Source organism: Phallusia mammillata, chromosome 3 (assembly GCF_965637545.1).
Source record: "Phallusia mammillata chromosome 3, kaPhaMamm4.hap1.1, whole genome shotgun sequence".
Classification (NCBI taxonomy): Eukaryota; Metazoa; Chordata; class Ascidiacea; order Phlebobranchia; family Ascidiidae; genus Phallusia; species Phallusia mammillata.
The window spans coordinates 21428331-21452186 of record NC_137254.1 but is presented as its reverse complement, the minus strand read 5'-3'; the positions used below and the strand labels follow the sequence as shown (position 1 = coordinate 21452186).

Below are 23856 nucleotides of genomic sequence, written 5' to 3'. Positions count from 1 at the left end.
TAATGTGTAGGCCTGTTTTTCTTTTACATCGTTATAAAACCACTTTGTGGGACAAACCATATAACAGAGTAGGAGTTTAAAGAAACAAAATTAGAACTAAATGAATCGACATAATATACAATCTATTGCCCCTACTATGTATTTCCCAAACTTCATCTTTAAATGAACCGTCAACGCACTATCGCCTTCCAGGCGCGATTTTTACAGGCAGCACCGAGTTTTTAAGCAGTTTTGGAACATTCCAACCAATTTCTCCAGGCCTTTGGTGTCTCATCCTACACAAGGTTGCTGGATTTCGATATGTTGTATACAGGTAGCTAGCATCGCTGGTGACTTCTTGTGACAGGGAAGTATGTCCGATGTATTTCCCTTGGTCTACGACGGCGACTTTTTGGAACAAGTCTGTTTGGTCTGGCCCTAAAATAGTAAAATGTGCGTGTTTGAGTTTTTCCGCTTTGTCTGACAAATAACACCTGTTTTTTGGAAAAAAAGACTTGGTGCATTTAAATGCTTTGCTTGCGCTAGGTTTTTGATGGAGTTAGGAGGCCTATGTGGTTGTAAATCGGATTTCACTATAGGTTTTAGAAAAGTTTCGGCCCCAGTTCCAACGCTGACACGTTTGCCTCGCGCACAGGGTACGTGTTACATACTGATCAATTTAAATTATTGTATTCGGTAAACTTATGGGCGAGCTTCGGGCTTACTACTGTGTCGCTTACGACTTTCCCTTTTGAAACACCTATTATTATATTGGTATAACTTAGCCTACAATATTTTCCTGCGTCTTGCAATCAATACTGGACAAAGTTGGGCCGCTACATGGCTTCGACTCTGTATGCAATGCGCTGTAACGATTCACACTTAACTGTGCAGATATGTGTGGCCAAAATAATTGATTCAAGGAAAACGAGGCTAAAAGCACTTGCATGCCTCACCCGTATATATCATTCGCCTTCCTGTTGGCATAATCTCCGATGGATGGTTATATCGTTTCGTTTCAGGATCATAAGACCCCGAACTCCCACTAGTTCTTGACGAAGCCGCACTTTGCACGCGACTTTGCGAACCTGCTGACTTACTCATTGTTACAGTTAGAGAATCAAACTCTGCAACACAAAGACTAGGTTTGTGTCCTTTTAAATAAAGTCAACCCACACAAACAAAATTAAGAGTAGCGTGACCAGGCTTATTCAACATAGCCTATTTGGCCTATAGCTTGCCCGAAACGCCTCAAATGTCTGCACACACGTACGTTACTTTCGTATTTCAGAAACGTCGTGTTTTTGCAACAGATGGAATAATTTACATAACCAGCTGTATAAATATCAAACCTTACACAAGTGTCAATCTCAACTGACATTTGCACAAGCTGTAGCCTATCCAATTTTCTTTTCACAGTCGAGTTTAAGTTGCACTTTTTGCTGCGGCCTTCTGTACCTGCTGCTGGTGATATTCTCAGATTTGAAAGCCGATACTATGCGAACAATAGGATATCTGTTTGTACTTATTGATTTGGGATGTTCCGACAATGTATGTCCTTAATTGTCTGTTTGTTGCATTGTTGTTTGTCCTAGCAATTCAATATCAATAAAAGCTTTAAAACCGAAACAACTTTATTAACGCCGGCACTGATAAATATGAAGCCTGTGGTATTGCGTAGATAGCACCACTCTACTTTTACATCTTTTGTCTGTATTTTTAAAAAAGGCCTATTGCGGTAAACAGTGTTGCAGCACATATAGCTTTTACACTGGGTCCATTTAAGTTTAAGCTAAGGTTTTGTCGGCATTTTGTGCTTTCGATTGTTTGTCTCGTAACAGGCGGTACTTCTGCCTTGCACGACGACCTAATACATTTTCAAGTGCTGTTGTCAAGATCAACCCGGACGACAAACCTATTTAAGTGCTCTTCCAAGCATTTATACGTTGAACCGTAACTTAACATTCTCGCAGTTATCGTCAAGTGTGCCAGCTGAGCATATGTTTGTAAAAGTATTTCTATGTTGAACAACCGCTTCATTTAAAATTTGTGAAGCGTCCTTTGTTATAGCAACCACAGGTAACTGCAAAGGTGTCGCCTCAGGTACAAATACAGGCCTTAAAAGCGAGATCTTTACTTGTTGTATATAGCTTATTGTTTGACTGGTTTTAGTTAATTATTTAAACTAAGTTTTATAATAACAGAGTGACAACAATATTTGCCTATTTGAAGTAGTAATATACGACCTTTACCATGGCATTCTTTGGATTAACTGGACTAGGGTATCAGGACTCTATTAAATCACACCTTTCTCCGCAAACCAGACCATATACATGTCCAGCATCCACAGGTATTTGCAAGTTGTTACATATTTTCATGGCTTGTGGCTAAAATTGTCGCAATATGTGCATTTAGTCTAGCTCTTTTCTCAGATTTATGTTGTAAGAAATATATATTTTTGTGTGGATATAGGTTCGTCTGAACCAGAGTCAAAACCATTCAAATTGCCACCGATACCGAACACTGGACGAGTAACTGACCATTTTAATAACTATACTAATCCTGATGTTGGGAACGAACGAAGTTATTCGAAGCATATTACATTGCTGAAAAAGCATGTGCGATCACGAAACTGTAAGTTCAATGTTTAAGTTATTTGTATACGCTACTAACCGCTGTAATCAGGGCTAATAAAGAGGGGTTTACGAAGTTCGTCATTTATAAGTGTTTTATTTCGATAAATTATAATTCTGGGCTCATAAGTCATTTGCTCTACAACCATCTTAAAATGGTGTCTTAGATCGGTAATCCTGATGGTGTCTTGGATATCTCCGCAGATCGGTAATAGTGATACTGATCAGTGGTTTTGTTATTCACAACAATACGATTATGTATAACAACAATGTACCAATACAAAGATAGGTTGACAGCAGTGCACACTGTTTCGACCCATTAGGTCTCACTTGTGCTTCTGGTGACAAGATAGCACATTGGCCTTGTGGGTCAGAACAGTGAACACTGTCTGCAGCTAAATTATTTAAGGATGCAATTAATTGATGTAGAAATTTATTTCCGTGCTCTGTTGTTTCGATTTTAGCTCCAAACGAGTTGTATCGTGTCCCTTTAACTGATGCAAACAAATGTGGTTGGTGGATCCCAAAGAGTGCTGTTCAACCCGCAACTGCATATCCTTGGGCCCATACACCACGATATGTGCATTGTAGCAGCGAAATGACAAGGTAATGCAAAATTTATTGAAAGAAGTCCAATACAGCTCAAAATTACAAATAGGGTACTTTGATTATTTGTTCAAAAAACAAACTAATGTATAGATTTGAACAACAAGATACGTTACGTATTTGGCATTGACGAATCTGTTTCAAAATTTATGTGTTGTGTCAACAACATGCATAACATTTGTTACATTTCATAATGTTTGCAATTTCATGATTATAGATTCGTCGATGCAATGGCTCTCACCAACCGGGAATTTTCACTTTTCTAAACACTGCGGACAAAAAACTTTTTAATCTTTACCTGCTGCCTGGTATACTGTGCTGTCAACAGTCGTTTTTACTTTTTCTCTTTCACTGCTTTTTTGCTTTAAATTTTATCGATAAAATCGAAATGTTGGATTTAGTATTGCAAGTTTAGTTCGTCCGAAACTGCGATTCCGTGTGACGAAGCTTTTTACATCCGGATTTAAAAACCATTAGTAACGCTTTTTATTTTCAAATATTAGTGTATGGCATACACTGTATGCACCGTGACACAGTTTATGCACTGTGTAACTGGAGCACGTTTGAGACCCAAATAAAACTAACCCTACGAAAATAGCTTGTATTTACGTTTTTGTTTGAAAACAACAACAACAGGATGATGATTTGACATAAAAAACTAAAACGTAGAGTTTTAATAAAGGTATATAACATTTTAAAAATAAATTACAGTACTGTAGTTGAAAGAAGTAGAATACCTGCAAATCAGGTGGTACGTAAAAGTCGTAATGGTCACGCAACAGTAATCATATTTTTCACGTACCTTCTTAGGGTACGTTAAAAATGTAAGATAAGTCCTATTTGAAATGTTCGCGCGAATGTTAGGTAATTTGATTGTTTGTTTTGACATTTAAAGAAAAGCAAAAACTACCCAATACGGCCTACAAGGACAAGACTAACTGCAATATACGATGCACTTACAAAACTGTACGATCCAATGTAACGATAACGAACCAAATACAGAAACAAATTTGAAAGTTGGCTTTTTCCAGAACAGTGATCGTTAATCGTTGTAGATTTTTGAAATACAGTTATTTCTTGTAAACTTGTTTGAATTATATTGTCTAAGGATCTGAGTATGTATTAGTGGTAAAATATACCTATTCAATAAAACAAGATGAATTCAGATGACTTGCTTGCTTTTTCTCCAAATGTTGGTCCTTCATCAATTTTAAAAACTGTCTGTGATAATGAAAATTTGATGGTTCATCAAACTCCAATTCACAAGAATCTAAAGGTAAGATTGCACACACAAAAACACATTGATGTACATTGTTTTGAGGTCTATAGACCTGTAAAATACAGGTAACTTTCTGTAACAAGTACAATGAACAAGTGAAAGTTAAAGTTATAATGAATTATTTGTTTGGAAAATCAAATGTATTTTTTCTTATTAACAAATGTTTGTCTTGTATTTTGAAGCTTGCAGTTGACGGTTGGAAAGAATTCTTTATTTAGCTGTAGGCTAAATTATGTCACACTTCATCGTCTTCATGTATTGAAAAATGCTTGATTTGTTTTAACTCATGTAAAACAGCTAATTTATATTTGTGAAAAAATCGCTATGTAGAATTTAGTTTAAATATTTGTTTATTTCAGGTGAGTTTTCAGACTCCAGCAAGAACCCCATTAGGAACCGTTCTCAGCCAACAACAGTCAACAGTTGAATTATTGAGAACAAAACAAGTTGCGAAAAAGGGCCCAACTCAAGATTGGCATGTCCTTAGGGATTTAGATGAAGAGTTAAAATGGAAAGAGCGGATTGAGGTAGTAATATATTTCTAGTATCAAATATGGGTATAAAATTATTAAAATTGTCATGATTTTTCAGGTGGTTACAAAAAAAGACCATGAAGATTATGTAGAATGTGCAAAGGGTTTCATTGAAGATGTCATCACAAATGTTGTTCAAAGGTTTGTAAATTCGCACAAAGTGTAAATATACATAAAAAATTCCCCAATGAAAAAAGTCAGGGAATTTCAAACTCCTATATTACTATATAAATTATCAAAAAAACATCCACTTTTAATGTTTTGCTTATGTATGTTACATTTTTGTTAGTTTTTGAAAATATTTTTCTTTTTATTACAGCAAACTTAAGGAATCTTCAGCTGTAGATCTCAAGAACAATAACAGCATGCAAAGCAAAAAGGTTCAGATGGATAAAAATGCAAACATAGAAATAAAATTGGAAGGTATTCCAGAAATCCCTGATGCTTTGGACAAAGAAAACCAGGAACCAAGTGTGTATTGTTAGTTTTGGTTTAAATCCAAGTATGTGTCTAATGGCTAAAAGAACAGTAAATATGTTGGAGTAATACTGACTCAACTTCTATTAACCCATGCTGTTTTGTATATTTTGTGGATGAGAAGTCACAAGTAAAAATAAACACATTTTTATGCTCAGCACAGCTGTAGGTTTGGGATTCCAGTTTGTAATTAGAATGTACAATAATGAAGACTGTTTTTTTATATTATGCTCCTGATTATAATCTTCAAACTGACTGTCATTTATCATATTGCTCCCTTAATGTGGTTTAGGCACCATTAAGCAAACTCCAAAGTTAAAGAAGGTAAAGTTAAAAAGACCTGGAAAGTCAACCAGCAATGGATCAGAAAACACCAATCAACAAGAAGACAAGTACAAATATTTTGTAATATTGCTACTTCTTTTTTTGCTATTGTATTTCTACAACCAGTAACAAATCATGCGTATTTCAAAGTACCTTAAACTGCAAGAACCACTCAAAATTTTTGTTTATTTGACAACCACCATGCCTTGCATTTTGCTATTCATATATCTGTGTTGCAGAAAAAAACTTTTACACACATATTTGTATTATTTTAGGTGTTCACTACCATCTTCTTCTGGGGGATATAACTTGGACAATTTGGACGATGCTAACTTCAACCCTTTTGTTACATCAAAATGCATGCCCAACTCTCCAACAAGACCAAGCACCTCTAGCTCAGTAAGAAGTTTTCACTGCTTTTTGCCTTTAGGTTTATGTGCTCAATTGGCTTTGCTCAATCAGTTTCTATTTCAAAAATAATGTGTTACGCAAATTGAAACTGTTTTAAGTCATAATGTCCTTACTGGATTGTGGGTAAATCTCTAACATACAAGTTACATACAGATGTACTTTATATTTGACTTTTGTTTTAACGCAGATAGTTAGTGTCTAGTGCAGGTTGTGTAACATATATTAGCAACCTATGTTTATAGACATTTTCTACAAAGGAAACAGATGAATCAATACCACATTTTGATCTAAGCAGTACCAATCCAATTGAGGGATCTTTCTGCAATTCATCAATGGATGACATAATGTCATCCATGTGTGGCAGTGATTTGGTATGAACTTGTCTTGTTAGAAAGTAAACAATCAAATTTGTAATCTGTTGATTTTGTTGCCCCCCTAAATAATGCCATATTTTCTTATATTTGGCTACAGAAGTCATACAGTATTTACATAATGACAATCACATTTATATGGTGCTTTATGGATGGCCACATTTTTTTAATATGGCCCTTTTATTTATGGTTCCAAATCCAATTTTGTTATTTATGTTTATTGTTACTTGTACAAACTATCCAACTATTGTATAGAAACAACTGAACAGCAGAAGTGAAATCAAACCATTGAACACTCTTTTAATGCAATCACCCAATGAACTGAGTTTATGTAACCTGGATGACACTGCAGCAAATGCTGACTCAACAATTTCTAAAAATCATGACCAAACGATAACTGAAGAGAAAAAAGAGCCTTCACAAGAATCATCGAGTCAACCTGAACTTGCACTTAACCAAGTATGTTTATAAAAAACTCTTGCTACTACTCTTTTCTACATATAGAGTTAACTGCTAATGGATTGGCATTGTAAACTAAGCACCACCAATGTTGTTTCTTAACCCTGATACACTGTTGCAAATATGGAAAAGTTTAAAAGTTCAAGTATTGCAAAATTGATTAAACCTCCCCTTTTTATAACTTTGTATTTGGGCAAACAAAAGTATAAAAACTTGTGGGTAATTTTATGCTGTCATCGCAAACCCGTAGTGTAAAAAGATCATTAGCATAAATTTTACTGTTTTTATTTTTATTTTAACAATCATAATTAAGCAACCCCTCCCGTATATCGAATTTAACAAACAGTCCACTTAATTTTTTTACCCTCATTTCATAGGACTTGGATGAAACATTAAAAGAAGAAGAAACCAAAGACCAGCAAGTTATCACAAATGAGATGGAATTTGTCAGTGCAGAGTCATGTAAGTTGTATAAATAGAAACAAAACAACAGATCAGTACATAACCATTATTGTTTTATTCAGTGATGCAAGGTGGATTCGATTTTGATCTGGACTATTTGGCAAACAAGGGTGACGGTGTTGTAGTAAGTAATATTAAGTGAGAAAGATTAGATGCAGATTAAAAGTAACTTTAAAAAATGCCAGAGATCTTGCACATAGTTATAGGCGTCGATTTAGGGGTGACCGGGGTGACATGTCTCCCCTCCTGAAAAAACAGGGGTTACAACATATGTAATTATGTATTGTCTCCCCTGTTTTTTGTTTAAAATAAAGTATTGCCAGAAAGACCACATACACACCTATGCCCTAAAGTAGTTGAAACTGGATGTTTGTTATAGATTGAAGGTCACAATCAATGACAAACGCAAGTGTCTCGTGGTTTGTTATGCGACGTAACAATGGTTGCAGTAACAATCGGCATTGTTATGTGATAGTTAATTGTTTTATTCCGAGCACATTCAAGCTGGTGGTTGAAGTATCTTATGTTTGCTTTATGTTAACTGCGGGAATGACTAGTCCAGGGGTGCTCAACCTTTTCGCCATGACGGCCGCATCGCAGATCCTTATTTTACCAACGGCCGGCCAATTGCCTGCTTGCTTGTGTTTTAAAATTACTGATGTAACGAAATATTATATGTCAACCATCTAATGGCGCCTAAAAAGCTTAGATTTGTAACTTGAAGAGCAGATTGAGCTGAACAGTCTGACGATCAGTCTTAGCTGTTTATGACGTCATCATCTATATTGTGACGCTAAGGGAATCTGTTTTTTCGCATTGTTTGCACACAAAGGCATAAAAAAGTCTGCCACATATGGCTACTAGGCTGGTAATACTTTTTCAGTTCCATAAAATGTGTTTAGAGCAGCTTGAAAATAAAAATATTTGACAAATAAGTTTTTATTTAGGTCATGGCCGCCAGTACATATATTTTAATAAACATGTTCATGCCCGCAGGTTGTGACCTCCTGGACCAGTCAAGCTAATATATAGGCATTTTTGCAGCCAAAACGCAAGCAACCCTCGAATAAGACGTTTTTTGTCTGATGTTGAGTCATTTAAAAATCGTCACACGCAATGTAAATAAACATCTTGAACAACGTATACTTAAATACTGTCACAACTTTACTATCTCACCGTGTGAAAGTTGTATATCTGCAATGTTTAGTTCGTTACGTGCAACCGAATATGGGTCTATAACTTAGATCGTGCGGTCGCTAGGACAACGGAGCAGTTAACGCAACTGCTTTGTGTTCCTACGATTGTGGGCTTTAACGGCTGATGGATGTTTCCAAAACATGGAAAGGTCTCCCCTAAAATTTTGCAAATAATTAAAAAATCGACGCCTATGCACATAGTTATGACCTGTTTTAAATGTGATTTACAGTGATATGTAACTACTACATACAGTATAATTTCTCAGGCAGTTCATATTTACTAAAATAGTAACGAACTTTACTTAATATTGAGTTTAATGTTGGTTAGTTTAAGGCGGTGGTTTACAACTGTTGGTCACCAGACCACTAGTGGTCCATGATGACTTTTTGGGTGGTCCAAAGGATGCCCACTAAATTCGTTGATAAACTAGAGATGATTACATATTATATATTGGAAGAGTATCAAAATGTCAGCTGTTAATTATTGTATATCACTTCTTGAAAATTGGTTTTAAAGAATTATGTTTCAAGCCAAATGGTTATTTCGTATGCGTACTTCAATCTTGCCCCAAAAACAAATGGTCCACGATTTTATTTTTGCTGGCCCGGTGGTCCATGGCCCGAAACGAGTTGAGAACCACTGGTTTAAAGTAACAAATCTTCTTACATTTTTTAGGTCCCAGATCTCCACAAACACTCTCTGTACCTAAAATTCGACCCCTTGGTGACGCAAGAGAGCCGTTTGAGTCGACTCTCAACGCTCATTGGTCGAAAATCTGACATCATCGACCTTTGTGGGCGTGTCAGTCTTGCCCGAAAAAACCGCCCACTCCCACCGATGCAAGAAATCGTTGACCACAAACCTACACCCGATTTATTATGTGACAGTCCAACAAAATTTCGAAAAGGTATCACGTCTTTTAGATGTTTTATGTCGGCATGCTACGTACGGTGTTGCTCCTAAATGAACTAGCTGTAGCAATAAAAATGACCGTCAGTAAACAGTAATAACATTAATAATAATAAGCTACAGACAGTGTGCACTGTTTCGACCTATAAGGTATCATCAGTACAGGCAGCTGATGACGTTTTTGCTAGTATAGCCATCCAACGACACCCCAGTTTGTTGGGAGTAACAGGGTAAAAACCCATGCCTCACCTTATCTGCGCGATGCCACAATTGGGCATACAGCCTAACTTGTGAGCCAGTTTCATCTGTACTGTATGTCCAGTTGTGGCATCGCACAGACTAGGTGAGGCACCCACAGGTCGAAACAGTGTGCACTGTCTGCAGCTTATCATTTATTGGCTCTATGCTTTTGCAATAATAATAAGATTTTGATTTATCTTATTAATTTAGGTTGATTTAAGGTACGCTTGCGATGCAGCATCCGCCGTCAACTTAGGTTGCAAATCGAAGATACAAAGTATAGGGCTGAGCGTTTTGGGGCACCAAATCTTATCCTAGCCCTTGTTCTGGAAAATTTTGCTCAGGGAATTGAAACAGATACTTCGCAACAATAAGTTCGCTTACTTTTTAAGTCTACAATATCAAGCATCGGACAGTTTTTCCTAAAAAAGCTGGTCAATTAATAAAAGGGCGTCGCAAATTTTATCGATTCTTTCTCTAATTATTATGTAACGTCGAGCAACAGTTTAAGTTGAACACATGACTTTAAAAATGCTAATGCTCGGTACTAAGAAATCGGATCCTTGTTCGGAAAACATAAAAACCTAAGTGTCTTACAACTGTGTATATGGCGTAAATTGTAACCATTGCCATAATTGTTTAATGTAGACCACGCTCAAGCGTTTAAAATCGTTTAAAAAAATCAAATTTAACAAATTATTTTCCAAATGTCATCTGCACAAGTTATTTAGCATAATATTACATCAGTTTGTGCTGACAATAACACTTGATTAACGTTGTAACGTCACAATGTGCCCTTAAGTAGGCCGGTGAATCTTGCCGGCAAATTTCATCGATTTCTTTGCACCAGGGAATCTTATATCAGTCTGCTGGCTCGCATTTTCTCGCCTACTAGGCACTTATCGAAAGGTCAGGCTATATTGCGTATTGCAGTCGAGTTCGTTGTTTTACTTGGCCTGACATAATGCGTGGATTTTCTACTTACGCATATTACATTAATGAACGAAATAGCCAGGATCAAGTATAGCTTTGCCTATAACCCGGAAAAACATTGTCATATAATCGACGTTTTAATGGACAAAATGTTAACAGCATCAACTATGGGCAGTAGCCGCATTGGGAATGTTATAGTTAGAGAAATTGTCCATAGAGAACTAATTGGACATATTTTACTGCAACTTGTCTTACTATTTGTTTTGGTTTTGTTATCAGTTGTGATATAACTGCACACAAATTCTTCGAAAAATAAAATTCGAATTCGTCTGCCAGAAGTGTTTGATTTAAGACACTGAAATACTGAGTTATTTTAATTTGTTTTGCTTTAGAAATGGATGAAAGTCACAGCAGCGATGGTAGAAGCTCTGTTTTGAGCGACACCGACTCAAATGAGGAAATCATTGAGGTTTTAAGATACTCTGAAACTGAGATGAGACGCTTAATTGACGAATGCAAGGAACCACTGGAAGCCAAGGTAAACGTTTTTTTAGAGATTTTACTTTTGTTTTTTTTCTTACTTGTAATTCTTTGTGATAGTTATTCTGTATAAGCCTAAAGGTTAATTAATGCCTTTTAAAATGTAACTTTCATTTCTTTATTTGATTTCTGTTTTTCATATTATGCCAGGAAACTTTAACAATTTTTCTTTAGTGCTGTTACATACTTTTTTGTGTGTGATTTTGGAAAACTTTACCTTTTGTATACATTAGGAGAGTAATAAAAAAATACTGTCTTGAACTATTTTAGATATCAGAGTCATCAACATACATTGAAAAGTTACAAACCGACAATGAAAAGTTGCTTGAGATTTTAAAAGACTTCGATGAAACAACTTCCAATATTGTAGTGAATCAAGAAATTGAAGAGAAAAAGAATAAAGCTGCAATAATTGAGGTTAGGTTTGTTAATTAGGGATTTTATAATTATATTGGTGGTGTTTAAATAGATGAACTTTGGTAGAATTGATAATGAAAAGAGTTTTTGCCAATTTGTAATAAAAAATGAGTTTAGACAGTTTGATTTTAAGTGACTGCTATTTATCTAGCTTGAAACTGAAAAGGAAGAATTGAAAAGCCATCTGGAAAGTATTGAGAAAGCTTATATGGACCTGCTGAAAAGGATGGAACATATGAAAACATCACTCACAACAAACAAGGTATTGATTTAAATACTAATTTGTAATGCACAAACCATGTAGACTTCTTGAATATTTTATGTGTAAATAATCATAGTAAATCGATTCTGGGAATCATTCACTATTCAACTGCAATTCCCGTAACGATTTCTACCATTCATATTATAACCACAAGTTTTACAACATTTATTTGCAGGTAAAAATCTGTTAGCTTTTTATAAAAGACAAACATATTTTCTTATGAAAGCATTGTCAGTGTCTGTAAAAACCTATTGGGTTTTTCTAAACAATACTGCTAAAGTCTGCCAAATGGAAAAACTGTAAACTAAGACAGTAATAAAGTATAATTTTGGGTTGCTTAATCTCCATCCACATTCCAGTGGCTTTAATGAAATAATACAAATACTGAAATTTGGGACTGCTTTTACAGAACTCCATAGTAACTTATAAAAAGGCCATCGAGGACCTGAAATCAAATCTTCAAACATCCCAAAAGAGATACAAAGCTCTCAAAGAAACAATGGAAGAGAGAGAACAAAAGTAAAAATATGTTTTGTTAAAGTGTAAAGAATCCTAGCATTTAAATGCTTAATGATGTAATGTAACTTAATAAAAATCCAAAGGGGATGTTTATTTTGATTTGAAACTATTTGTTTCTTGTTTTAAATCAGATTGATAGATCAACGTAAGAAGAAAGAACAAGAAATGCAATCACAAATAACCGGATTAACAGTAAGTACTCTTATTAATATCTATTTGGTGACATTTCCTAAAAAGTAGAGTACTTGAAAATTTTGATCACAAGAATGAATTTTCCCTGAAAGTTGTCAGTAAATATATATTTAGCTTGACCATAAGTGGGAATTTTTTAGGTCCCAATATTAATACACATTTGTTTTTGCCAGGCAAGATGCAAATATTTGGAAAACCAGACCAAATCGCTAAAATCCCAAGTGGAACAGACAACAAACGAAAATCAAGAACTGACCAAAATCTGTGATGAGCTGATCGAACAACAAACTTGCAAAACATGAAAGAACAGTGTTTTTGGTTCAACTTTCAATAGTTTCTCATTGGTAGTCTTTACTGCTCTAAATGCGCATGCTCCTTCAGAAGGTGCACAATCGTTTTGTGTTTAATTTTGCAATGCAATTTGTGTGGGATGGTGATTCTTTAATTTTGTCATGCTTTTTTCGCTTGTATCTGATATGTCGAAATATATTTCTCCCATTGTTACACTTTTGTCTTTACACATGGTATTTTTGAAAGCACTTAAAAATGCTGGTAGGGCTTGGCTGGCCAAAACACTTTGCCCCAACCATTTCATTAAAACATCACCAGCATGCATAAACATCACAGTAACTTTAAAATAGGGTGAGGTGTAATTTTTCACTTTTTTAATTCTATTTGGACAAAACATCTTTACTTCATTTGGACAGTATGGAACCAGCAGAATAATTATATTTGGTCAAAAAATTGGTTGAAAAACCTGTTTGCATGCTCAATGTTTGAAGCAGAAATGGTAGACAGTATTTCCCGTATCTTTAGGGACAATTTTTTAGACATTCGTGCAGGTTTAAATCTTTGTGGGACTATATATATATTTCGCTTTAATTTTGTCATTTTATAATCTACCCAGCAGTCAATTCCATAGTTCTCATAGTTTTTATTTTAAAGACGGAACTTTTTAATCAATTGTGTCAAATTCCTCGATTGCAGATCCATGATTTTGAATCCTTTCAGCCAGTTTGCTACTTTTATGTGTTAGAACTCCGCTGGTCAATGCGTAGACAATCATGGCCCCAAGTGCAGCAGCAATGGTAATGATCTGCAAATAGGGGAATGTCTTAAAAATGTTTGCCCAACCCAGTGGTTCTCATACAAATACAACTTCAATTTCAGCAGGAAAATATTGTTTAGGTAAGAAATCGGGGTGGAAAAACAGTCACAGACATTTGTAGTAATTGTTTATTTTACACAGAAAACACCACACTGAGATCGGTTCAGAACAGGGGTTCTAAACCTGTGGTACACAAGCTTGTTAAGTAGTATGTAAGAAGTGTTTTTGCAATTTAAATCAGATTAAGAATTGCAACCCAACTGATTAGCCTTGGTTTTGGGCAAATCTTGTCTATAGGATATTCTTTTTGGAGATTCTTACCTTGCTTAATATTATAAATATGTTAATTTAGTTCAGAAAAATAGACTGGTGTCCTATCTACCCATTAGGTGATATGTATGACTGCAGCGACTGATGTTATATAAGAGTTTTTTAGATATTCATCTATTTGGGTTTCACTGTACAAATAGATGCTAGCTAATACTTTTTAATTGTCTCTTTAATCAGCAAAAAAACTTTATTAATGAATCATTCATTACTCTATCATAAGAGTTTATAGATTTGACATCTTTAATTTCCCCCTAAAACAGAATGATATGTTAATTGTCTCAAACATCATTGCATACAGTTTGATGATGTTACTGGCTGTTATTGTAAGTAAATAGTTACTCTCTTCTGACATGGATAAGTTAGTGTGAAAGCTTGGTTAGGCAGACATGAATAAAACTTCTTCATACCTGATCCCGCTTTAAAAGCTTTTCTGGTGATTTTTCAACACTTTTAGAGGGTGATGATGATGTCAAGACTTTGGGAAAATACATTTGGTCAAGACGAAAACAAAGCCCAGTCAAGTTTTTGCAAGCGTTTAAATGATTCTGAAATGAATCAATTTAACAACAAACATACATTTTAAAACAAAAATGGAACAGCTACTGTACCTTTATTTCTGTTGAAACTAATGGTGCTTTAAGAAGAATTGAAAGGTGTCCATATAAAACAGCATCAAAAGTTGATGGTGATTTTCCAAAGAAATATTCATTATTTCCCAACTTCTTTTCCAACACATTAAGGCATTCATGAGCATCCCGATACAATCTCTTTTCTATGTCATGAAGTTCTTCATAATCTGTGCCACCTTTTGCTTGGTATATTGATTGTTCAACAGCCTTTCTGATTTTCGATGGGTACCAAAGGCTCCATGGAAACCTATAAATAAGTTGATTGTCACAAAACAAAAAATATCTTTGGAACACTATATACGGATCTGTTCATAAGTTTAACAGTAAAAATAATGGCCCAAATACATGTGGTGGCCTTCATATCACTGATGATGGCATGAGCATTCGCCGCAACGTTTGAAAAATAAAGCATGTCACTTTTTACGTCCATTTAGGCCATTATTTTCACTATTAAAAATATATCTGTACAAAAGTTAGGGTAAATATATTTAGCATCTCAACAAAAATTGCTGGGTAGTTTAGGCATCTGTTTTGCTGTTCCAATACATCCTATTATCTTAAAAAGTCATTTAATACCTTTTTTAAACATCCCTTGCACTGTAAACTGACCCAACAGTAACTTTGTCGCCCTTACACATACATAATTCAACTTTTGCCACATAACACTGTGTGGCTGCAGCCCATTTAGTCATGATCTACCAATGGTGTTATTCACTTTTTTGCGCTCAATAACATTTCAATGTTGCATAGCTATTTCCGTCTTGGTGATTGTTTAGTGCAATTGTGTCAGTATATGTTATTTCACCAACAGAATCAACCTAACATATTACAAGCCGTTGCTGCCAGGCATAATACATTTATAGAGATCTTCTAGCAATTGTATTTTTATACTGCCGTTTTGTCGTGTTAATTCGGTTATTTACCCTAATGAAGTTGCCCTGTATAGGACATCAAAACGTCAGCAAAAAAATACTACTGCCGGAAGAGATCTATAAATTCAAAATTAACTTCACTCAAGATATAGGCCGATACAAGCAGCTTTAACAAGAGTTTAAAAAATACATACCCACATACTGTTGCATAGGCAGGTCGTATTACTTTGGTATAATTCCCAGCATCAAGCCACAATGTATACAAAATGGCAGGTTTAAGCTTCTGTTCAATGTATGCCAGAAAAGCAAGAGTGTCAGCATTTTCATCCTCTGTCAAATGAAAATCTGCATTGTACCCCTCTTTACGCAGTTTGCCAATAATTCGGAGAGGATTTGAATAAACAATTTCCTTTACTTCCAATTCAGGCAAAGTGCCGGTAATTGTGTTTTTTGGTAAAGTTTTCTCAACTTTTACTGGTACGTTACGAATTTTGGCGTAACATATTACAGAAAGCGAATCGATGTCTATGGTTGGTAAATCCCAGTCCCCACCCCAGCATTTTAGTTTAATATTAAGGTTTTCGCGTTCTTCCATCACAGCTTTCTGACAAAAGTTCTAAAATTTAACACCCCAGCCCAACGAAAAATATTCAGTCAACAACGCCGTTGAATAAATTAGGGGAATTCCCATTGCCTTTTTTGCTTGACGTTTTTTGTTTCAAAAAGGGTTTTTTATTTTTTTCAAACTTATTTTCTGCCCATTATTATTGAACCTTTGAAAATGCAGAAGGATGCGACTCCTCCTTAAAAATCAAAAAAACTTTGCACAAACTATTCTCGAACTAAGTTCGACGAACTTACAAACGACTCCATCTAGCATAGCCTAGGCTAGGCTAGTCTAGCCTACACAACGCAAAGTAGCGAAACTATGACTAGCTCAAGACAAACGGTTTGAGCTTTGAGATCAAACTTACGGTGAAAATGAGTAGTACTGAAAAATAGCCTATGTAACCCAGTAAAGGTTTTAATTACCAAATCAATCAAAAAGTTTGGTTAACGGGGTTACTCTTTGCGCCCGCCAACCTTTTCCTATGGTGGATAACTTTGCAGGCTAGAGGTGCTGCGAGCTAACGTTGGCGGAGCGAGTCAAAACCTTTCTAGGAAAGCACAGATAGGTCTTTATGTCCATGAGACATTTTAGGTTTTCCGCCACACAACGCTTCAACCACGCAACAAGACAAAACATGTTTATCTTCCATTCACGACATCAAATCCACATAAAAGACTTTAAACTGAAGCACATAACACACGGTAGGCCTAGCCCACGCCTTTCGTATCAGACAATTGCTCAAAACATAGTTTCAATACATTCGGCAAACTTGAAGTGTGGAAAATAAACAAACGTAGGCAACTTAGGCCCACTTAATTATTTTCGAAGCTTCCGGAAATTTTGCTAAAAATTATATCTTGTGGCGAAAATTTAGCAAAAAGTTTATTATTTTCGTGCCTCCCTAATTAGAAAACTGCTTGCATCCTGCTATAACAAATCACCAAACGGTCAAAAAACACGCACTTAATTTGTTTGACCAACGTCGTGTACAGACGTCACTGTTCAAATCGACAGTACAATATACATACAAAATTCAACTCGCAGAAAATCGAATTTTCTACCAGTGGTCGCAACCAAATCATAACGGTAAAACGATGTCGCAGTGCCCACTATGATTGTTTAGGTTTGAGCGAGTAACTTTAATTAAAGTCAAAATCATAATATCTCAAAGTCGACCTGCATTCAACACCCTTCGTCACTCGCGATACCTACAGAAATGCCTCTTTTACGATACAAGGGCTCTTTTTACACGTGCCTGTTTGGCGTAGCAGCGAGTTCCGACCAATCAACTTCTAGTGCGGGAATACTGATACCATAGCCTCCATACATCAAACAACACAGAAGAAAAGAATTTGCGTAGCAGAGCCAAATCAGGAAAACAAAGTGTAGAAAAAGACACTTAGTCGTGCTTGACCAAAATATTTGATCAAACAGCAAACAAGGTCATGGGTTCTAATCTTATTTTGGTCGCTTGCGTTTCCCTGAGCAAGAAACTTAAGCAGAATTGCTCCAATCCAGTGGTTCCCGATGTGTTGAACTAAATTAAAGTCACCAACTGCCCAAGTCGAAAAAAATAAATAAAAAATGATCAACGGACTTGCAATAAAGCAGGCAGCTCGACGGCAGACTAATTGTGAGTATTCAGGCGTTGCCCGCCCACCGAGGATAAAAGTGAAACTAACAAACAAACAGTTAGGCCTAACACACGTTTGAAATTATTTTGAGCGGGTCCAGGCCAAAAGTCAAACAGGTTAGCCTAAACACGTATTCGCTGAAAAAACATCTGACTGATTTTGGCAAAAGGGTTTTTGCACCCATAGGATTTTTTTGTTGTGTTAAACAAAACTGAAACGAAGAGAGGTTGATGGCGTTTACCACATGTTTGTAACCGCAACACTTCAAGATCAAGTTCAACCAAACTAGCTAAAAATCAAGAATTTTCAACTAAAAAATTGCTAAGGCCTGAATATTAACATGGTTTCGGCTTGCACTATAGTCATCAGAACAGTCAAAATTGGGTGCGTACAAGTGCATACTATCCATTTAGTATTACATACAGACCAGTGGATGGCGCCACCGCTCGAGTTAAAAGTCCTTTAGTAGTCAGAAGTCAAATTTAGGTTGTAAGCTTTTCAACCAACGCACTCTTAGTTTTATTGAACCACGTTTGGCAGTCTAATCGTAAGGTAGAATTGGTTACAGTATTTTTTTAACTGCGTGATCAAACTATTGTCAACGTCATACATGTGCCGGTAAGAGACAAATCTCAGTAGCCTACATGGCGGTGATGAGAAAAAACGTTTTTATTGCTTGTTTATTTGTGGTTTCAAAGTTTAGACAACCTTCGCTAAATTCCAAAATATATCACAAACACTCATACACGAGTAATTTGTGTTTGCAGCAGTGCAAACTTGCAAAGTGTCCAAAGCGGCAAATAGGTGTTGCACGATATTAGAGTAGTGTGCTAGGGCTGGTAATATGAGCTATTAGTAACGCACGTTACAGGAAGGGTCATTCTCTGACTCATCGGAAGTTTACCTGATGCGTTTTTAATTGATTTTGCCCGCAGACAAATCGAGTTGTTCTGATTAATTACGCTGTTCTGATTTTTGCTGTTACCAGCTAGCGTTTCCTCATCGACTTGTTGCTTTCGTTAATTGCATTAATGTTACGATGCGTTACGAAGTTTAACCTACTTGTCGCATCTCAACAGCATTACCGAATATTTAGAAACTAGTTTGAAACTAGAAATGTGCAAATCTGCGGCTTCAAAGGTTATCCGAGAGGCAGCAATGACTTGGTATGGATTGTGTCGACCGGACTAACACAGGTTGCGCCTGATACATTGGCAAATAGGCTACACAACCATTCTGTTGCCTTTGAAACAAAATCACATTAAACGTTTTTTAGTCGACAAATTTCATGAAAAATATTGGAGCCAAAATCACACATACCATAGTTACAATAATTTTCGATAACGCTGTTCTGATTTAAAAAAACGAAAATATCATTCACATAAAGCTCAAGATTGCCAATCCCTGGTTTATTAGACATATGAAATCGTTCCATACGTAATTATTACTAGACCACCACAGCTGAACAAGCGCAAAACCTGTACAAAACCGTTTTGCAACTATTTAACACACGTTTGTAATTATTTTGAGCGGGTCCAGGCCAAACATCAAACAGGTCAAACACATATTCGCTAAATAAACATCTGACTGATTTTGAGCAAAAGGGTTTTTGCACCCATGCGATTTTTAGTTGTGTTAAACAAAACTGAAGCAAAGAGAGGTTGATGGCGTTTTTTTACATGGCTTGTTTTATAGTCATCAGAACATTCAAAATTCTGTGCGTATAAGTGCGTTCTATCTATTTAGTATTACCTTCAAACCGTTGGAGGGCGCCACCGCTTGAGTTTAAAGTCCTCTAATAATCAGAAGTCAAATTTAAGTTGTAGGCTTTTCAATCAACGCACTCTTAGTTTTATTGAACCACGTCTGGCACTCTAATCGGAAGGTAGAATAGGTTATAGTAATTTTTTTAAATTGCGTGATCAAACTATTATCAACGTTATACAAGTGCCGGTAAGGCTGGATCCACACACACGCTCGCGCGCCAGCGCATAATTGGTTTGTTCTTTTATAATCTCTGAATCTAAAAACACAAATTGAATGCAATGAAATGTAATAGTGCCAAAGTAATGTTTTACCTGTACTGATTGTCAACCACTGCTTGTAATACAAGTGATGAAAACCTTTTTCTATTAATATAATCTCTCCATTTTTTGGTGCTTTTACATGTATATGGCATCCATCAATTGCTCCAAAAACCTGAGGAAACCCTGATTTTTGATGATTTTGATTTGCAATTTGCTGTGCCTCATTGGAATCGGGAAGATAAATGAATTCTTTGTGTTTTCTGCACAGGGCCTAGCAAAACCTGAAAATAACAATGAAGTTTAAATAAATGTTATTGTTGCACTTTTTATTCTACAGGTTTACCTGTGTAAGCATCGATGTACAGATATTTGTGAATACCAAATGTAACTCCCACAACTCTAAATTCAGCAGCTGAAGCTAGTTTATATATGGCAACTGCAATCCTTTTTTCAAGTGATATTGGTGTTCTAACTGATCTGTCATCTAAAAATTCATATCATTATAGTTTTACCATAATTCATCAATACTATGTTGTTATAATCTGATATACACATTTCTACCAACTATTACGAACATTAATAACATGGTTTCAAATCTTCACTCAGTAGTGCAACAAGCCGCTCGAAAGTTGATTTTCTTATTCTAAAATGTCTTAACCAATCCGAGTCATCAAACTTTTTTACCACAGTATCCCACCAATCAGTAGATCTTGTTTTTGCATAAAAATAACATTAGTTATTTGTAAAAGTGAACATCATACACGTTACATACCTCTGAAGCATTCAAAACCTTCTCTTCTTAACTGTAGCTGAACTATTTGACTTTTGTGCAACCAACATGCCTGTTGTTTGAAGGCAATGACTTTGGTTATGCAATAAAATAACTAAAACTGATATATGCATTGCAAAAATAGTCAAGAGAGTCAAATCTTCAGTTATTTGATGATTCATGACAAATTTTCTTGCTTTTTGATTTGGTCCGATACTCAGCCAGACAACTTCTGCTCATACCGCGTACGGTGCTTCCCCTACATTTATACGCCTGGTTGATCACAAAACGGACATGGAAACGCGAGCGGTTTTGCGCCTGGTCGTTGGGGCCGAGTAAATGAACAGGCCATGTTTTCAGGCTATGTGCGCAAGTGGCCATGGAAACGTAGTAATAGTCAACCTGCATTATGTAAATGTGCAACCAGCGGTGTTTTTTATTGTATATATTTGGCTTATCCGTGATGACCTTTTAGAGGAAGATTGTTCACGGGTTTCCAGCACAATTTAGATACTCTGTTGCTGCGTCAAACGTGCGAGATGCACCGTTACGACTAAAAGCGCCGATTTTACGCATTAAATGCGAGTTTTGTTCCAAATTTCCAATCCTCCTTAAACGTTGTTGCGCAAAGATAAAAATATTTGTGTAGTTGTTCTCGATGTTCCATAATTCTGGAAAATATACATTTTAACGTTCGTTGTACGGATATACTTTCGGTAATAGCCTACATATAACGAGTTAATAAAATTGACAATTATCGACAGTAAAACGCCATTTGAACGACGATTTATCGATGTGTTAACGCAGTCAAGTAAAAATGTGTTTTAAAGCAGCTTTAAAAAATATATATTTCTGTTAGTTGCATAATTAAGCTTGGCACATTCAAAATACGATTACCCAGGGTTAACGGATCTGTTGTAACGTATAAAAAGTTTTGGAAGTTCGACCAACAGTTGATTTCCTTCAACATGGCAAGTGTATAAAAAGTAAAGCTTTATATGTTAGCAATGTCAACAAATTTCTGGAATATCATGGCTCTGTTTAAACCTTTGCAAAAAACGTTCGTTACGGCGTGCTTATGCCATGCAGCCTTTTTTGCTGCGTTATTCTTGTCATTCATCTATGACTTCAAGTAGCAGAAATGACTCATTAGCATTTAGTGAGGCAAGATGCACGTGTTGTTCAAAATCGTAATTCTTTTAGCGGTTTTTAGGACTTCATGTAGCTGTCGACCGCAACAACCTACAGGAGAACCATTGTTGAATTGGACTCAAATCGACAATCGTATAAATGAAATATTAAATGGTACGACATTTATTCAACTTTGTCTAATAAAGAGTGGAACTAGTTAATTTTAATCTGACTCACCGAAAAAAGTAAAAAAAAAAAACTTTCATTTTGATATTTATTTTGTCAGTGCTACTGCAACATCGCACCTAAAATGACAGTGTAAGTTTTTGAAATAAATTTTTGAAACATGCAGAAAAATATCGAATTATCCTGCGACTGCACTTGTAACGACGCTAGTCGTCAACCGTAATGATTTTTTTCATTTGCAGAAAAACAAAACTGTACGGGAATCGTGTACAGAAATCATTGCTACTGGCTGCCGCGGACAGTAGCAAATTACAATAGCAACGGTGGAAAGTCGGCGGCTACTAACCTTTGCCGTTTCTATGGAGCCACATTAGTTGACATAGACACTGAGGAAATGTATAATGTACTCTACAACTACCTACAAAAAGCTTGGGGCGCGTACATTGACCAACCCACATTGGAAAGTGTCGAAGTGTGGCTGGCTACAACCTATAGGGTAAAGTCAACATTATCTAAAAATAAGTTTATGCGAAAGTTATGATTTAATTACTTGCAATTTTAATCAAGCTTGGGCATGATTCAGTACACAAGCTTCTTTCATGTTGCCACTAATCGGAACAAATTTGATTTTTAAGCATCCATCTGCGGTGAGTTCCAGAGGTGGAAATGTTTATACTCGTTGGGTTAATGGCTATCCTTATGCCAGTGATACTGTCATGGCATGGGATGTGTCTACCGGACCTGGGCGGGTTTCACCAGACGGCGGGATGTACACAACCCAAGAATCTCTTCCAACCCCTTTGCCGTTTTGTCGCATGTAACGTAAATTAACTTTAGATTGAGTTTGCTGAAACACAATTTCTCCGCAATCAATGAAATCAAAGTTTTTGTCAGACTTACGATTAAATCAAGCTTTGCGTTGCAATTTTCTTTTTTCTGCTTATATCTAGACTAAACCACACAATGTTACAACTTAGTCACCAAGTCGATTTGCAATGAACTGTCAAACTGAAATGTTTTTATTTAACCAAAACACCGTGTGTCGGACTTGTCGTTGTTGTAAAAAGTACTAACTTTAAACTGCAAGAAACAAACAGTTGAAATTGTTTGAAATAATGACCCGCAATCAAAACGGAAATCCACTTTAGGCCTAAATTTGTTTGTTGATATCGTTTTTTGTGCTTTTAACCAAGAGTCGCGCCTTGTAAAAAACTTCAACCGGTTGTTATTAACTTTAAAGTTATGACTGATAAATACAAATGCGTGTTGTAAACAGATTTTTTTAGTCGCAAAGTCAGGTCAGTGGAAAATTGGTTTCACAGCCGCAAGAGTTCGAAAGCAAGCATTTCGCCATACACAAATCGTTGGTTATAAATACATTCGAAAGCAAGCATTTTCGCCATACACAAATCGTTATAAGGGGGTACGTACGCTATACGGGTAGTCATCAGGGGTCACATCACGAAACACACTTTCACTAACGTGTGAAGCCAAAGACAATAATAGTGGGCATAGCTTAAACACCATTTACCCTGCTCATGTCGCCACCCAGTGGGTAAATTATACGTTTTAGGCCTCAATGGACCAAAGGCGGCCGTGCAACCTGTGGCATTTGAACAGAACTTGTGTGATTTTTTTCACTGTTTGTCCAACGTAAAAAATCACTATTACAATAAACTTTGAAATGCTAGGTAGCAAAAAAACAAGAAAAAAATGTTTCGAACATTGTGTAATCAAACAAGACTGTCGGATGTGACATTTCCAATAAAACCTATGCATTTTGTGGCGTGTGTATGGGTTAATGGACAAACATGCTG

General features: G+C 36.0%; 4 protein-coding genes across 6 annotated transcripts; 2 read left to right on the top strand and 2 right to left on the bottom strand.

The window, feature by feature from the left end:
- Nucleotides 1–136: 136 nt before the first annotated feature.
- Nucleotides 137–1099, bottom strand: LOC145220153 (uncharacterized). Its single transcript, XM_080087435.1, has 2 exons — nucleotides 936–1099; nucleotides 137–417 (listed from the first exon to the last, which is right to left on the bottom strand). The coding sequence occupies exons 1-2, from the start codon at nucleotides 1081–1083 to the stop codon at nucleotides 179–181; spliced, it is 387 nt and encodes a 128-aa protein (XP_079943561.1). The 5' UTR covers nucleotides 1084–1099; the 3' UTR covers nucleotides 137–178.
- Nucleotides 1100–2219: 1120 nt separating this feature from the next.
- Nucleotides 2220–3564, top strand: LOC145220059 (sperm microtubule inner protein 11-like). Its single transcript, XM_080087357.1, has 4 exons — nucleotides 2220–2329; nucleotides 2452–2613; nucleotides 3077–3218; nucleotides 3436–3564. The coding sequence occupies exons 1-4, from the start codon at nucleotides 2233–2235 to the stop codon at nucleotides 3482–3484; spliced, it is 450 nt and encodes a 149-aa protein (XP_079943483.1). The 5' UTR covers nucleotides 2220–2232; the 3' UTR covers nucleotides 3485–3564.
- A 740-nt stretch (nucleotides 3565–4304) lies between these two features.
- LOC145218487 (uncharacterized) lies at nucleotides 4305–13247 on the top strand. 2 transcript variants are annotated; one of them, XM_080085896.1, is made up of 17 exons: nucleotides 4305–4494; nucleotides 4857–5024; nucleotides 5089–5171; nucleotides 5350–5501; nucleotides 5800–5899; nucleotides 6107–6230; nucleotides 6500–6613; nucleotides 6869–7072; nucleotides 7450–7534; nucleotides 7597–7658; nucleotides 9407–9638; nucleotides 11206–11351; nucleotides 11624–11770; nucleotides 11922–12032; nucleotides 12442–12551; nucleotides 12683–12743; nucleotides 12917–13247. In XM_080085896.1, the coding sequence occupies exons 1-17, from the start codon at nucleotides 4375–4377 to the stop codon at nucleotides 13043–13045; spliced, it is 2148 nt and encodes a 715-aa protein (XP_079942022.1). In that variant the 5' UTR covers nucleotides 4305–4374; the 3' UTR covers nucleotides 13046–13247. The 2 variants fall into 2 exon arrangements, with proteins under 2 accessions (XP_079942022.1, XP_079942021.1); XM_080085895.1 differs by having other exon boundaries at nucleotides 6485–6613.
- A 252-nt stretch (nucleotides 13248–13499) lies between these two features.
- LOC145218488 (metaxin-1-like) lies at nucleotides 13500–16356 on the bottom strand. Of its 2 annotated transcripts, XM_080085897.1 has the most exons (4): nucleotides 15877–16356; nucleotides 14790–15057; nucleotides 14589–14726; nucleotides 13500–13839 (listed from the first exon to the last, which is right to left on the bottom strand). In XM_080085897.1, the coding sequence occupies exons 1-4, from the start codon at nucleotides 16275–16277 to the stop codon at nucleotides 13699–13701; spliced, it is 948 nt and encodes a 315-aa protein (XP_079942023.1). In that variant the 5' UTR covers nucleotides 16278–16356; the 3' UTR covers nucleotides 13500–13698. The 2 variants fall into 2 exon arrangements, with proteins under 2 accessions (XP_079942023.1, XP_079942024.1); XM_080085898.1 differs by lacking the exon at nucleotides 14589–14726.
- Nucleotides 16357–23856: the final 7500 nt, after the last annotated feature.

Coding starts and splice junctions, on each gene's coding strand:
- LOC145220153 (XM_080087435.1), bottom strand. CDS start 1,083: ATGAGTAAGTCAGCAGGTTCGCAAAGTCGCGTGCAAAGTGCGGCTTCG. Junction 418..935: donor AAGGCGAATGATATATACGG/GTGAGGCATGCA, acceptor TTACTATTTTAG/GGCCAGACCAAACAGACTTG.
- LOC145220059 (XM_080087357.1), top strand. CDS start 2,233: ATGGCATTCTTTGGATTAACTGGACTAGGGTATCAGGACTCTATTAAA. Junction 2,330..2,451: donor TACATGTCCAGCATCCACAG/GTATTTGCAAGT, acceptor GTGTGGATATAG/GTTCGTCTGAACCAGAGTCA. Junction 2,614..3,076: donor GCATGTGCGATCACGAAACT/GTAAGTTCAATG, acceptor TTTCGATTTTAG/CTCCAAACGAGTTGTATCGT.
- LOC145218487 (XM_080085895.1), top strand. CDS start 4,375: ATGAATTCAGATGACTTGCTTGCTTTTTCTCCAAATGTTGGTCCTTCA. Junction 5,025..5,088: donor AATGGAAAGAGCGGATTGAG/GTAGTAATATAT, acceptor ATGATTTTTCAG/GTGGTTACAAAAAAAGACCA. Junction 12,552..12,682: donor ATGGAAGAGAGAGAACAAAA/GTAAAAATATGT, acceptor GTTTTAAATCAG/ATTGATAGATCAACGTAAGA.
- LOC145218488 (XM_080085897.1), bottom strand. CDS start 16,277: ATGGAAGAACGCGAAAACCTTAATATTAAACTAAAATGCTGGGGTGGG. Junction 15,058..15,876: donor GCCTATGCAACAGTATGTGG/GTATGTATTTTT, acceptor ACTTATTTATAG/GTTTCCATGGAGCCTTTGGT. Junction 14,727..14,789: donor TAGTTTCAACAGAAATAAAG/GTACAGTAGCTG, acceptor GATTCATTTCAG/AATCATTTAAACGCTTGCAA.